The following is a 15,160-nucleotide window of genomic DNA, read 5'->3' on the forward strand; positions in this document are numbered from 1 at the left end:
AACTTGTCAACTAATCAACACATATTGCACCTTTGAGTATTTTATGTATCTTTTATGTGCTTGGTGGTCTTGCTAATGTCACTGTCTAACTTTCGATTTTAATATTCCTGTTAGAGGTGCTTGGAGAGTCTTGCAGAAATTTTTATACAGTTAAACAGTATAAACAGTTACAGCCCAACTATTCTGTTGTTTACAGTTAACCATTTCTTGGGCGACTGACTGAGATTTGGTTAGATGACCTGCTTCCATATTTTGAGTAGGGCCTGCTGCCTATTGAGTTGAAAGTTGAACACTGGCCCATCTGGCAGTGCTGCTGAAGCACCTTCTGTTTGTTACTAGTATGTTATCAGTGTATTCATTTGGAACTCTTCTTGAAGTCACACAGTCAGGTTAATGGGAGACTTAATGATTTTTATTTTTTACCTGATTGGTTATTTCAAATAACAGCACAGATTGCTAGGATAATAAAGACCACTGAAACTGTTAGTTAATATGGAATGTGTTATAGTTATTAAAATAAACAATATATTCAAATGCCATGCAAGCAAAACCTAATGATATGGAACATTTCAGATAAACAACCTAATCTTTTTATAATTTAATGACATATTTCTTTCTCAGTTGGACACTTCAAAACTTTGTCCACTATGGTATTCTCTAAGAGTCATTCAGAATAAACATAGAAAAAGAAGCCTGTAAACTGTTAGAGCTTGTAGTATTATTTGAACTTGGAACATACTTTTGCTTAAATTTCCAATTGAAGCTTTTAATTTGCTAGACATAAACGTGACCTTCTTCAAAGATACAATACATTGCAGCTTTTGAAATGCTAAAAAAGGTGAATATGAAGGAAGGTATTTAGACTCCTTCACTTTGTTCACATTCTGTTATGTTAGAGCGGGGTCCTCAATCACAGTCCTGGAGGGTCGCAGTGGCTGCAGGTTTTTGCTCCAACCCAATTGCTTAGTAAGAAGCACTTATTGTTCAAGTAACAGCTCTGCTTCACTTTAGTGGTCTTGTTCATTAAGATTTTGAACCCTTATTGCTTATTTTAGTCTTAAACAGCTCTATTCTTGGTTTCAATTGCTCCTAATTAGCAATAACATGCAAATGACAAAAGAGAGCAGCATTTCTCCATTTAACTTGTTACCATTTACACCTGTGTGTATTTATCATGCATTATTGGGTTTAATTAAATACTTGGAAGGAAAGTGAAGAGAAAAAAGAGAAGGACTGAGAATTACTCATCCATTTGAGCCTTCAAATCATGTGGATGATATCCTTAGAAAGGGGAAGAAAATCTAGGATATGAGAACTACCTGACATAGCAGTGTTAAAGCACTAACAAGCCATGAAATTAAATTATTGGCAAGAATTGCTTTCTAATTAAGCAACCGGGTTAGAACAACAACCTGCAGCCACTGCAGCCCTCCAGGACTGTGATTGAGGACCCCTGTGTTAGAGCCTTGTACTATAAACATTTCAGTTATTTTTTTCATTATTATAAAACAGTATTATATAAAACATTATTATAATTTTTTTTTCAAATTTGTTAAAATTAAAAAAAAAAAGAAATATGTTGACAGAAGTATTCAGACCCTTTACTCTTTCCTTAGTTAACCACCTTTGGTAGTGATTAAAGCCTGGAGTCTTCTTGGATATGATGTGACATGCTTTACACAACTGAATATGGGGATTTTCAAGCTCTGTGAGGTTGAATGGAAACCTTCGGTAGATAGCTATAGTCTGGTCTCTCCAGAGATATTTAAATGGGTTCATGTCCAGGATATGTTTGGTTAGCTCAATGATCTTTAAAAAGTTGCCCCTAATCCACTCCTGTGTTGCATTTGCTTCGTGCTTATGATCCTTGTCCTGTTGGAAGATAAACCTTTGTCCAGTCTGAGGTCCAAAACACTCTGGAGCACATTTTCATTAGGATGTCTATGTGCTTTGCTCCATTCAGCTTTCCCTCACTCCTGACTTGTTTCCCACTCTGTGCCACTGAAAAACAACCCACAACATGACACTGCCACTACCACTACTGGAATGGTTTTGCACAGTGTGGAGACTGGCTCGGACACAGACAGGCAGACACGCTCATGTTACCCAACACACGTTTATTATACATATTTACAAAGTTATTATGCTCACAAACCCCAAAGACTTGGTCACACAACAATGCCTTTTCTCTTTTCAGGCCACCTCCTTGCTTTCCTCCCGACATCATCCAACTTCCACCCGACTCTTGTCTCTGTCTGAAGGGAGGCGGCCCCTTTTATACACACCCGGATGGGCTCCAGATGCTCCCCGGCAATCTTCCACCGGCACTCCCCAGTGTGGCAGAAGTGCCGGCTGCGTACCCGGAAGCACTCCGGGTGTCCCCTCTTTTCTTCCCCCCAGCACTTCCGGGTATGGCAGAAGCGCTGGGGTCCAGGGTCCCCAAGACATTGGGGCGCCCCCTGGCGGTGGCCACGGGCCCCTACGGGGTAAAGCTTCCAAGCTCTGTACCCGTGGCTCCCAAAACAACCAGGTCGGTCGCCCCCTCGTGGTCTGGAGGAGGCACAAGCCCTCCTCCGGTCCGCCTGGGCATCCCGGCCAGGCATGAACCCCAGCCGGGTGCCACAATAGGTGAAAAGTAGTGCCCAGTTTCTTCCAGACATGGTGCTAATCTTGGTTTCCTCAGACCAGAGAATCTTGTTTCTCACAGTTTGAGAGTAATTTAAGTGCCTTTTTGTAACCTCCAAGCAGGCGTCCATGTGTTGTTTTTACAAAGGAGAGGCTTCTGTCTGGCTTCTCTCATATAACCCAGACTGGAGGAGTGTTGCAATGATAGTTGATTTCTGGAAGTTTCTCCCATCTCCACACAGGTTTTATGGAGCTCAGCCAGAGTGATAATGAGGTTCTTGGTCATTTCTTTTGCCATGGGTCTTCTTTCATGATTACTTTGTTTGGTCGAGAAGCCAGCTCTAGCAAGAGTTTCAGTTTTTCAAAACTTTTTTCAATTTAACAATTATGGAGGCCACTGTGCTCTTAGAAACCTTCAGTACTGCAGGAAGTTTTTGTAGCCTTCCCCAGATCTCTGCCTTGTCACAATCCCATCTCTAAACTCCGCAGGCAATTCCTTCAACCTCATGGCTTGGCTTTTGCTCTGATACACATTGATCTTGATCATTTCCAATCAACTGAATTTAGCACACATGGACGCCAAACAAGGTGTCAAAACATCTCAATGATGACCAAATAGAATGGGATGTACCTTAGCTGAATTTCAAGTGTCATAGTAAAGGGTCTTAATTCTTGTGATAGTGTGATTTTTCAGTTTTTTGATTTTAAAAACCTCTGAACAAATCTAAAATTTTGATTTTGCTTGATCATTCTGGGGTTTTCAGACTTTGTTCAAATGATTTTAGCATAAGACTGTAACATAACAAAATGTGACAAAAGGTGTAAGTGGTTTGAGTACTTTCTGAATCCTCTGTATATGCAAGTGGCTGTTAACTTAAAGAAAAATAAACTCCCTTAATCTTTGGTTTTGAATGTTTCCTGGACTGGTGTTTATGGATAAAATAAACATCATCTGATGAATGTTAGAACTCAAAGTCTAAGCATGATATTCTGCTATGTGCATACATTCTAGAATTTTATAACATGCATTATCTGTAATTGAAAACACAATTAATAAAGCTTATAATAATTACTCTAAAGCATTCTCATTATATATATATATATATATATATATAGCTGGCACCCTGCCCGGGGTTTGTTTCCTGCCTTGTGCCCAGTGTTGGCTGGGATTGGTTCCAGCAGACCCCCATGACCCTATAGTTAAGATATAGCGGGTTAGATAATGGAGGAATGGATGTATATATATATATTATATATTATAAAAAAAATCCTTGGACAAGATGATACTTTTTAGCCTGGGATGAGACGTGACTTTTTCAGAGGGATACTTTCAAGTCCCATGAGACGAGACTTTGTGCCAAGAGATTTAACTATGTCTGGGGCCGGAAATAAAAGACAGAGTAGATGACAAAGTAGAATGTCATATTGAATTCAAAAATGTTGGTGCGATACACATGTAGAGCAGGTTAGAGATAATGAAAGTACTAAAATTCGAAAGTCTCAAAAAAAATTATAGTAAAGATCTCATTAGCGCAAAAAAATGGAAATTATTACTCGGTGAAATAATGGAACAGCGAAAAGAGATCGAATATTTTGTTTGATTTAAACTTTAAGTCGGAGACTTGTAGACCGTCTAATTCATGTTCCCATCAGGGAAAAGTAGTATTTCATCCCAATGAAGAGGCGTATCTGAGAGAATTAAAAGATTTGTTGTTTGGTGAAAGTGAAATCCCCAAACATGAGCAGCAGAGACACAAAGTGGCTGGCACGTAGTGCAGGCCTGAGGGTTGGCGAGCGAAGCATATATGTAAAGTTTCATAAATATCACCTGTAGTGATGATATAAATTGTGGTGGATGGCCAGGGACCTTGCCCCGCTGGGATGCCTCCACACTGGGAGCACTGGGGGAGCAAGTGTGGCCAGAGCATTATGTCCCGGAACAATAGATGTCAGCCCCCCTGCGTTGCAGTGGTGCCTTGGACTCTCACAGGGCTTCATGGGAGTTGAAGTTTGGTACAGCCCTTGTGGGATCTGTGAGTGCCCCCTGGTGGTGCTACAATTACCCTGGCGAGTAGCTCTTCCACCATACCTGGAAGTGCTGCCGGAAACACATCATCAGACACCTGTAGAACTCCTGGGTACCCTATATAAGGAGCCAGCAGACACTACTCTGAGAGCCAGAGTTGGGAGGTGGAGGGCGAAGCTTACCGGAGGGAGAGTGGAGGAGAAAGAAAGAGAGAGAGAGAGAAAGAGAGAGATGAAGAAGAAGAAATGAAAAGGAGATTAGTAAAGGGTGTTGGTGCTTGTTGGAACTGTATAAATAAAATCACGTGTGCTTTGGTACTTGTGTTCTTGGCGTCTGTCTGTGATCTGGGCTGGAATGTTCACCAAATTTATATTAAAGCTCTTTTTTTGATGAGTGCAGTTATTGCAAAGCACAGGTGCCCTCTTCAGGGTTCATTCATGTGAATTTCCCCTTGGGATTAATAAAGTATCTATCTATCTATCTATCTATCTATCTATCTATCTATCTATCTATCTATCTATCTATCTATCTATCTATCTATCTATCTATCTATCTATCTATCTATCTATCTATCTATCTATCTATCTATCTATCTATCTATCCATTCCTGTTTCACGTCTTGTGCTGATTTCTTAGACTCCATATGCCTTTGAACAGAAAAATATGTGTTTAATAAGTAATGGATGGAGGGATTTCTGGTGTCATGCTAGAGCTTTTGATGTCTGTTGCCAGAAGAGGCAAGTTATGTCCTACGTAACATAAATATTGACAGCTTCTTCCTTCTTCAGGTATTTTCCCATTTGAGGAAATGTTTTCATCTGTTTCATTTTTCTGTGAACAGTAATGCATAACACAGTGTGGGAAAACCAAAGCAGCAACTGACATTACTTATATAAAAAACCAGTGGATCAGGTAGCATGATCATTTTATAAAAGGGCAACAAGCAATTGAGTGTGAAACATGTAAAAAGTACAAGAAAAGTGTGACATCAAAAACAAGGCAAGAGATCATAACTGCAGTTAGCAAAAGTTGTCAAGGTTGTGCAGCAAAAACATTGTCAAATATCTGGGCTGGCAGGTTGAGAAGCCACAGAAAGTTAAGGCAAGGAAGGTAACAACTTGAGGGACCATGTACTGTGCTAAAGACTTGAGCCTGTTTAATTAACAAAGCCAACGAAGGTGACAGGTAAAAACTGCCATCAGAAAAGCCTGGCAAAAGGCAGGGTACACATTTATGTTCACATGTGTGGCCACTTACCAGTACCAGGCATGACTCAGGAGAGACCTCCTTGGCATGTGCTACCCAAGGCTGGAAGGGTGTTCAAGGCTTTGAAGGCCACTTGACCAATTTTTGAGATGTTTGATGTATGGAATATAATTAGCCTGTAAAAGAATGTTTTATTACAGGAAATGATGCAATCAGTACATATGTTAACAGACAGCCCCAGCCGTTTTGAAGTAAATTAGATAGAAATTTATATAACCCGGAGTAATTTTAAAGGGAAATGTTCAGATGGGACCTCCCCTTCTTTCCACTTGTCTATGAACAGATCAAACAGGACTATTAAAATTAATCCAGTTTTCAAGCTGGTTGTGTGAGCTTTTAATGGACTATTTAATACTGACAAACCTGTCAGTCCTGGTTGTAGGTTATGTAATACTACTGTGACAGACCCACCAAGAGCCCACCATTCAGCTAAGCTATCAAAGTTGTAATCTATTCAAGAATGTTCATGTTTTGTTTAGTTTTGTTTTCTGCTTTCTGTTCAGTCTATAAAACAATACATAAGAACAATGAAATGAAAATGAATGGATGTGCTTTAGAAAAAAAATCATAATAATAGGTTGGCATTGTTTATTGCTTGACATTTTGGGAGCCTTTGTTATATACAAATACAAATTAAGTTAATGACCTGTCAAGTACATCCATAACTAGTAAAAAAAAAAAATTCGACCATTCTAAACCTACAAACACTGTCAGAGTTTAATTTATTTATATTTTTTCTGAGAGCCATATCTCCAGGATGCTAACACATATTAGGTCAAACAGAAGAATTTAGGGAATTTAATTATTTCTATTTTTTTTCATTTCTACATCTACAGCTGTGGTTTAATGACTACTTGGTGTGGAAACCAGAAGAGTTTGATGGTATCGATCACCTAATTGTTCCTCTTGACTTCATCTGGATTCCGGATTTTTACATTTGGGAATTGTAAGTGCACTCTTGTTTTATTTGGAAATGGTTTTTCATGGCCGTACCTTGAGTCCATTCCCTTTTAAGGATGCAGACTTACAATTATGTGCTCTCTACACTCTTAAAAATAAAGGTGCTAGAGTGGCTTTTCACAGTGATGCCATAGGGGAACCAATTTTGGTCCCCAAAAGACCCATCCGCATGAAGGTACCAGAAAGAATATTTATTTATTTAGATCAGCAACAAGCTCCATACAGTAAACAACCGGGAATAGATGGCAAAACATTTTGTTGAAATACCAATGGCCTATGATATTTAAAGGACTCTCGCTGCATATGTAGCGGTAGCAGTGGCACAGGCTAGATTTTCTTAATCTGTTAATGTCCTGATATGTAGCCTACCACATGTTAAAGATTTCAGTTTTGTTTTCGTTTTCCTACATACTACAACATTTTTCAAAGCACAAACAACCAACTTGATATGTGAAGAACCCTTTGCAGAATGAAATGGTGCATTGTCAAGCAATGGATTTACGAGAAATCACACAACCCAATAAAGAACCATAAAGTGCAAATAAAGAACCATTATTTTTAAGAGTGTAGGTCTCCTCATGTTGTATGAAAGTAATATGCTTAGTTAGGTAAGCTAATTTAATGACTTTTCTGGCTATGGAAAGTGTTTACCTATTAATGGTGCGTGCTGTTTTTGAAGACAGGAATATTGCACTTGGAGATTTTGAATCTCTAACAGGCATGATATTACGATAAGGAAAATAAACTGCAAGGGTATCCATAATTGTAGCTTCTGATGTTTGTTTGTTTCTAGTAATAATGCTTTTTCATTATTATTAAATGGAAGAGATGGGTTAATAAGTAAAGGGACTGATTCATACTACTGAGACACCATGATTTATTGATTAAAGATTAATTTCTACTAGAAACACACGGACCTCCAGTACTCCCAAAGTCAAGGCTACAGCCTCAGTAGTTCATGAACAGCTGCAGTTTGCTGCACCATATGTGCTTGATGCTTAGCACATGCTGGAGCTATCCTTCTTCTTCCTATTACATAAGTGGCTTCATGCCCAGAACATGCCGCTGCTCTTCTTTCTCTTTCTGCCATGTCACCTTCTCAATCAATTTCCCTATGCAGATTGCCACAGGAAAGACACAAATACCAAAAACCTTGCAGAGTTTTCTACTAGCCACATTTTTTGCTTACATGTATCACGTCATAAGCTTTCAGTTAGGACCAAGATTCGAGGTGCTGGCCCCAGTGGTTTGAGATTACGAAATTGACATTGTGACAGAAGAACACAACTGCCATGCAGTTAAGAGACCCGGGTTTGCTTCCAGAGTCCTCCCTGCGTGGAGTTTGCATGTTCTCCCCATGTCTGCATGGGTTTCCTCTGGGTGCTCCGGTTTCCTCCCACAGTCCAAAGCAAAAACAGTTCACACAAAAATAAAAACAAAAATTGGAAATACACAAAAAAGGGAAAATTTCTGATATATGAGGCTTCTTTTTAAGGCTTACATAGTTACTTAGTTTCTCGAAGTTACTGTATAGTTGCATTTATGTAGTCAAAAAACTGTATACCATCATAACAGTCACTTGAATGGATTAACCTGTCGAACAGTTCATACTTCTAGCAAAGACACTATGTTACACTATATAACTGACTAATTAACATTCTGTTATTATATATTTAGAATCTGTTAATAAATATAACCAAGAACAGTACATGTTATCTTGGATTATACATTATCTAAATAAATAACAAAAATTAACATTTTTATTCTACCTAATCAAATACTTATGTAGCTCTCACACCCTTAGTTAAATCAACACAATTGAAGGGGTAGCTGGAGTCAGCTGAATGGACACAGCCCGGCTTGGTAACATGCTGCTCAATATAAACATAATTTCTTTTGACCCACTACCATGAAAGTGAGTCAAACCAGCATCAAGCCCACACCTAAAATCATTCAGGAAGTCTTAAATCATCCTAAGAAACATCCGCTCAGTTGCAAGTTTCTCCTGACTGGTCAGCATTCATAGCTCCACTATCATAAAGACACTAGGAAGGGAAGAGACACAGGGGAAGGCGGAAACTCCTGTTAACCAAGAAGAACATAAAGGGTCGCCAGGGAGCAACGAGAAGATCCCCAAGCTTTTTGCAAGGATATTCCTTGAACAAAGTAAGACAAGATTGGAATGTTTTGGATGACATGTTTACTTTTATAGTGTTCTTATTGTAATGTGCATAGAGTACAATGACATTTTAATTTGCATGTACTAATCAACGTGCAACATATCACCACTCTCCAGTGCCTTGATTTTGAATGCTTAAGTAATTTTATTTATCATTTGTTAAATATAATCACTTTTATCCACTCTTATTTAAATAGAGTAACACAATCATAAATAAAACTATAAAAAAATCTGTAGATGTCCCATTATGCGTGGCATAAAGCAAAAAGCAGTCTTCACTAAGAATGTCAAACATAGAGGTGGCAGTTGGATGGTGTGGGGATGCTTCACTGCCTTTGTACCTGAAGGACTTGCCATAATGTAAGGAACCATAAACTCTGCTCTGTAACAGAAAAGTTTTAAACAGAATGTCCTGAGAGATGAATGCTTGAAGTGCAGTTGTGTCATGCAGCTGGACAATGGTTCAAACCACAAAAGCAAATCACCTCAAAGTAAAATCAAAGTTTTGTGCTGGCATGACCTAAACCCAATAGCTATAATGAGGCAGAATATGAAAAGAGCAGCTTATGCTCACAAAGCTTTCCATGTTTGTGAATCAAAGCAAGAGTCAACTAAAGTCCTCCCCAGAGATGTGAAAGACTGATATTGAATCATAGGAATAATTTTGTTGCAATCATTGCAGCTAATGGAGTTATAAGTTTTGGGGCAATTACTTTTGCAAACAGTGCCAGATGATGTTGGGTAGCTTGGTTAATTTAATACATATCATGCATTGTAAAAAATGTGGTACTTCTTCAATCAGGTGCCCTGTATCAGATATTAAAATTTGTTTGGAGACTGGAAAATATTAAATGTCAAAATGTATAAATGTCAAAAATGTACAAAGGAAATCAGGAAGGGACAAATGCATCTTCACAGCAGATGGACTCATCTTTCATGTTTTCTTAAAAATGTGCAGCTGAAGTGGTGATGGAAGATGTCTAGAATGTAGATACAAATATAAACCCAGTGGAACGCAAATAAACTCTTTCCACTAGTTGTACTATTTCCATTTTAGATGAATTTAAAATTATAAATGTGCAATATTTGTGCAAAAGTATTTCTTCCCAATTTTTCATTGGGTGTTAAGATTATTATGTCAGTTAGAGATATTAATAGTCATTGTTCCATTATGTGTTATTAATTCTTAATTGCTCTGAGGAATCACATGGCCTTGCTTAACTTCAGGATCAGATCTCAACCGGCTGCTAGTCATGTTCATTTAAATTTTGTTGTCATGATTACCATCATCTAATAATACTTCCACTACCTAAACGATTCAGCTAAAGTAATCTCCAAAAACATCTGTCTTTTTGACAATAATGTGTTTTCCACGCTGCTTAGCACTGTTTGACTTTGAACAATTAAAACAAAAATAGCAGACAAGTTGTAGCTAATTGAAATATTTTATCTAGTGCAGAATGCAATCTCATGGGCCTCTTGCCTGTTTAAGTCAGTCATCTCTGTTTTCTAAACTGTTAAATTCATTTTTTTTCAGTGTTGGTGAAAATATTTCTCCACTCATGTCATATGCATACATTCATCATACTGGAAAAGTCATCTGTGATCAGCCAATAAGAGCTGAGACGTCTTGCTACTTGGATATTTTCTTCTTTCCTTTTGATACTCAGAAGTGTTTGTTTACATTTGGACCATATCTCCATACTGGTATGTAAATATTACTTTTAAGTTCTGTAGCTTTATATTCTAGACACTGACTGATACTAGAAAATGCTCTTTTTCTTTTCACCTTGGTTTTTTAATAAATTTTGTACTGGGCTATAATTCAGCTTAAGAGACGTTCATGTCAGATGGATTTTCACCTCTTTCTCTGTCTCTATCTCTCCATCTTATAATCTCTTTCAATTGGAGTTTTTGTGAATTAGGCTGAGGGACTCTGAAACGAATGGAGAAGAGAGAATGGATACTCTGTCACTTAGTGACAAATATCAGACTAACAATCTTATTTCAAAACCATTCTTCATTTTTGTTTCTTAATAGGTGTTCCCCATGGATACAAAACAAGGCTTTAAGATACACATAATATGTCTGTGGATTGTCAAGGGTGGTTAGTAGGGGAAATGCTGACTGGAAAGGCAGATACCTGACAGATATGTGGTCTATAAAGAGAGGTATGGGCTCTAGCTGAAACAATGTATGTTGTCTTACCAGAGTAAACAGAGCACAGGGATAGGTGACGTGCCTCCTGAATAAGTTGTGTTCTCGAGATGGCCTTTGGAGGTGGCAATAATAGAGAGTGGGAGTGATTACGTATTAAGAGCCACATTGTCCCCAAAAGGAATATCTGGGACTGTTCTGTCTCAAGGAATGAATGTTCAGCTGGGGTTGTTGTCTTTGAGATCTGGCCATTAAGGATGATACTATGCCCACATCAGAGGCCAGTGGAGGAAGCCCTATTCTGGTTTACTAGAACAAAGTATGGAGACTAGAAGTTGCCCAGGGAGGCGAAAAAAAACCAGGGGGACTTCAGATGTTGTCTTGGGAGGAATAGTTTGGCAAGAGCTCAACTAGGAGGGGGAAGAAGAGTGCAGAGTGATTGGAACATTTCGGAAGCCAAAGCAGCGGTGGATGGATAAAGAAAAAGAAGATCTGAAGGAAAAGGGCTTGACTAGTGAGGAAGTGCAGGGACGAGCTGTTTGGAGAAGGCTGCTCGAACGCATAGACCCCACAAAAAAGTGGCGGAAGATGAAGAAGATGAAGAAGAAGAAATTGCTGACAACTTTAGCATATACAGTTAATGAGTCAGCAGTTGTTTGATATTACATCATACCTCCAGAAGGGCCTGGAAAAAGTAGAAGGCCATGTCTCTAAATGTTGTTCTTCAAGGCATCCCAAAGGTGATCTATGGAGCGAAAGTCAGAAAAGGCAGAAGGCCAATACACCAGCATTCATATTCTATGAAAGCTAACACCACAGCAGTTGTGTATGGCCTGGCATTTTCCTGGCCAGCTTGTGTAAGAAGGTGTGAGCATGAAGACCGTTTTCTATTGTGTTTTCACTAATGAAGGGATTCAGTCTGACAACAGTTTCAGCAGCAGTATGGGAGGCTTATCTGAAGCGATGTCCCTGATGGACTAGTCTGAGATGTTGGTCCTGCTCTAGTGTCGCTTAAAGGCAACCAGATTCTAAACATTTATCTGTTCTGACCATCTGGTTAAATCTTTCCTGCAGTTTGGACATTCCATTGCTTCTCATGACATTCAAGTCATTATTTAATGTATCAAAAGCAAATACTGTAAGTCTTCCATTTGTCTTGTCATGACTTTTGAATTAAGGTCTTTTTAAAGGTGAGCTGATGTGACATTGTTCCACCTAGATGCACAGTTGCACAATGAGATCTAACAGGCATTTATGGGTTTGGCCACTTGCTAATTTTTACTTCACAAATTGTATGGCTTTTTCAGAGGGCTAAAGCAAATTGACACTGTTTTATGAAAGCATACAAATTATAACTATAATTATCTCATTCCAAAATTATTGTTTTTCTTTTGTCTTCAGTATATCATGTTTCTCCCTGTTTTAACCCTCCTTTTAGTTTCCTAGATACATTTCCTTTGTGTACTTTGACATCTTTAGACATTATTTTAATTAGAGATTACTACAAGATAGCCCCCTGGTAGTTAACAAAATGTATACTCAAAGTCCTGACCTATACCCTATTGAGATGTTATACAAGATACTGAACCAAGAGGTTCATAGACAAAAACCCACTAATCTCATTGAAGAAGTTCTGTTATAAAAAAAACCCATCCAAAATTCTTCCACATTAAGAAACTGAACATCTGAGAAAAGAAACATCAGCTTTCAATTATTACTATTAAAGATTGCATGACAGGCTATTGAGTTCTAGGGAGAAGATAGTTTTTTCCTAAGAGACATTGGGTCTCATTGGATAAGTAAGTATCATATTGGTTTATTAAGGGGGTTCATTGAAATTATTCGTCTATATTCTCAAGTGACGTATAGAGTTTAACATGTAAATAAAATAAAATAAAATAAAATAAAATAAAATAGAAGTCTTTGCAGTTAAAGCAGAACCCAAAGTAATTCAAATGGACTGAACTTCTGTTTAATATCCTGTGTTAGCCGATGACAAGACAAATCAGAATTGGAAAGTTCTGTAAAAGAACATGTTATATATTCACATGTGTGAACACGTGTGTACTGTAGCTGGAAGTCCAATAAATGTAATTTGTTCAAGGCTATTAGTCGAACAGGCAAAATCGACTAAGGACATCTCTTTGTTGCTGTAACCAGCAGGGTTGTTTAATCATAAATAAATATTCTGACACTAACTCCAGCTTTACTATATGCTAAATAAAGTTTCTAGCCATAGTTTTTATATGAGACCTTACTAATATTTTGTAGTGATTGGCTTGTATTTATGTAGTTATAGTACTGTTATAGTACTATAGTACTATAAGTCATGATGTACACCCTCACCTCTTACAGTATATGACAAATGAAGGCATTAGTGAAAGAAGATTTGTGATAGAGGTGGTCATCTAAATTGGGACTCAACAGTTGTAGGTCCAGGTCTACATAGCTCTAGAAATCCTGTGGTACCCATGGGGTCCACCCCAAGACTTTAAGAGCTGTGAGCAGATGCAGAGTTCATTGTTTTCAAATGTATTATTCCAAATATTGTGGCGCATGCAGTAGGCAAATTAGGCTGTGTACTCAACTCATGTGCTATTTTAAGGGGAAAACACATCGCACTTGGGAATGTGATGGGGCTTTTGTAGGAGCAGCTGGGAGTGGAATAGGAAAATCAGTACCGCGCATACCTCTAGTTTTAGGTATGGGATGTTTTCACTGACATGTAAGCAACAATGGGCTGTCAACATTGAGATATGACAACATGTGCAATAAAACTCCAGGGAAACTGTTATTGCTTTGAATATAAATAAAACCTTTACTTTGGAAACAGACTTTTAAATATTTTAAGTATTAAAAATTCAATTACTATGTCATTATATTTATGTTTTTTTCTGAATGCCACACATTCACAATATACTACTTAAATGGAGAGGGCAGATGTGCAGTGGACAGCCATTACAGTAAAATAAAAGGAGAAGTCAGATTTACAGATTTAATATTACTTTTATTATTTGTTTATTTGGGGAGGATTGGGCCAAGCTGTTCAGAAAGCAATGATGTGAATGGTAGCAGTCAGAGTATGCTATTTAATGCAGGACAGTTTTCACCTGATATGAAATAAAAGCAGGAGAGGGTCTAATGATTTATGAAGGAGATACAAGAACATTACAATTAAAGCTGATAAGTGTAGAGAAAAGCCAAGCAAAATGACACCTTTTATTGGCTAATTAAAAAGATTACAATATGCAAGCTTTCGAGGCAACTCAGGCCCCTTCTTCAGTCAAGATTGTAATCTTTTTAGTTAGCCAATAAAAGGTGTCATTTTGCTTGGCTTTTCTCTACATTCATAATGGCTAACACGGTACAACACCCTAGTACAGCTGATAAGTCTGAAAAACCGACTGAATTTGTCCATGTTACTGCCCAGGAGTGGTTGCATCATCCTGTTGATGTTTATTTTTATTTATTTAGTTTTTTTTTTTTTTTACCACTCTAGAGGGCGATGGACTGGGTGTTGGGCAAGGTCATGGAGTCTAGCAGCTGTGGACCATCCGTTGGTGAAGAGAGATTCGCTGATCTTGACTTTGCTGATGATGTGGTGATCTTTGCAGAGTCAATGGAGGCTCTGATTGGGGCTCTCAAGAGACTAGGCAAGGAGTCTGAGTGCCAGTCCTTTAATGACTTCTTGGGCACAGCCATCAGTAGTGTGTCTATCTGTGTAGAGAATGTCTAGTTTGTCGAGAGGTTTACTTACCTCGGCAGTGACATTTATGTCTCTGTTGACTCTTCCTATGAAGTCAGTAGATAGATTGGGAGAGCATGGGGGGTCATGAGGTCATCGGAAAGGGATGTGTGGCGCTCCCAATATCTATGCAAAAGAACAAAGGTCCAAGTCTTTAGAGTCCTGGTGCTTTCTATCTTGCTATATGGTTGCGAGACATGAA

General features: G+C 38.3%; 1 protein-coding gene across 1 annotated transcript in view; it reads left to right on the forward strand.

The window, feature by feature from the left end:
• Positions 1 to 15,160, forward strand: part of LOC114646703 (5-hydroxytryptamine receptor 3A-like) — a 59,741-nt gene that overhangs the window by 17,328 nt on the left and 27,253 nt on the right. The window contains exons 4-5 of the mRNA XM_051922251.1: positions 6,754 to 6,863; positions 10,594 to 10,763. Coding sequence (XP_051778211.1) covers positions 6,754 to 6,863; positions 10,594 to 10,763 — 280 coding nt within the window. The remainder of the gene's footprint in view (positions 1 to 6,753; positions 6,864 to 10,593; positions 10,764 to 15,160) is intronic.

This window comes from Erpetoichthys calabaricus, chromosome 2, assembly GCF_900747795.2.
Source record: "Erpetoichthys calabaricus chromosome 2, fErpCal1.3, whole genome shotgun sequence".
In the NCBI taxonomy this organism is placed as follows: domain Eukaryota; kingdom Metazoa; phylum Chordata; class Cladistia; order Polypteriformes; family Polypteridae; genus Erpetoichthys; species Erpetoichthys calabaricus.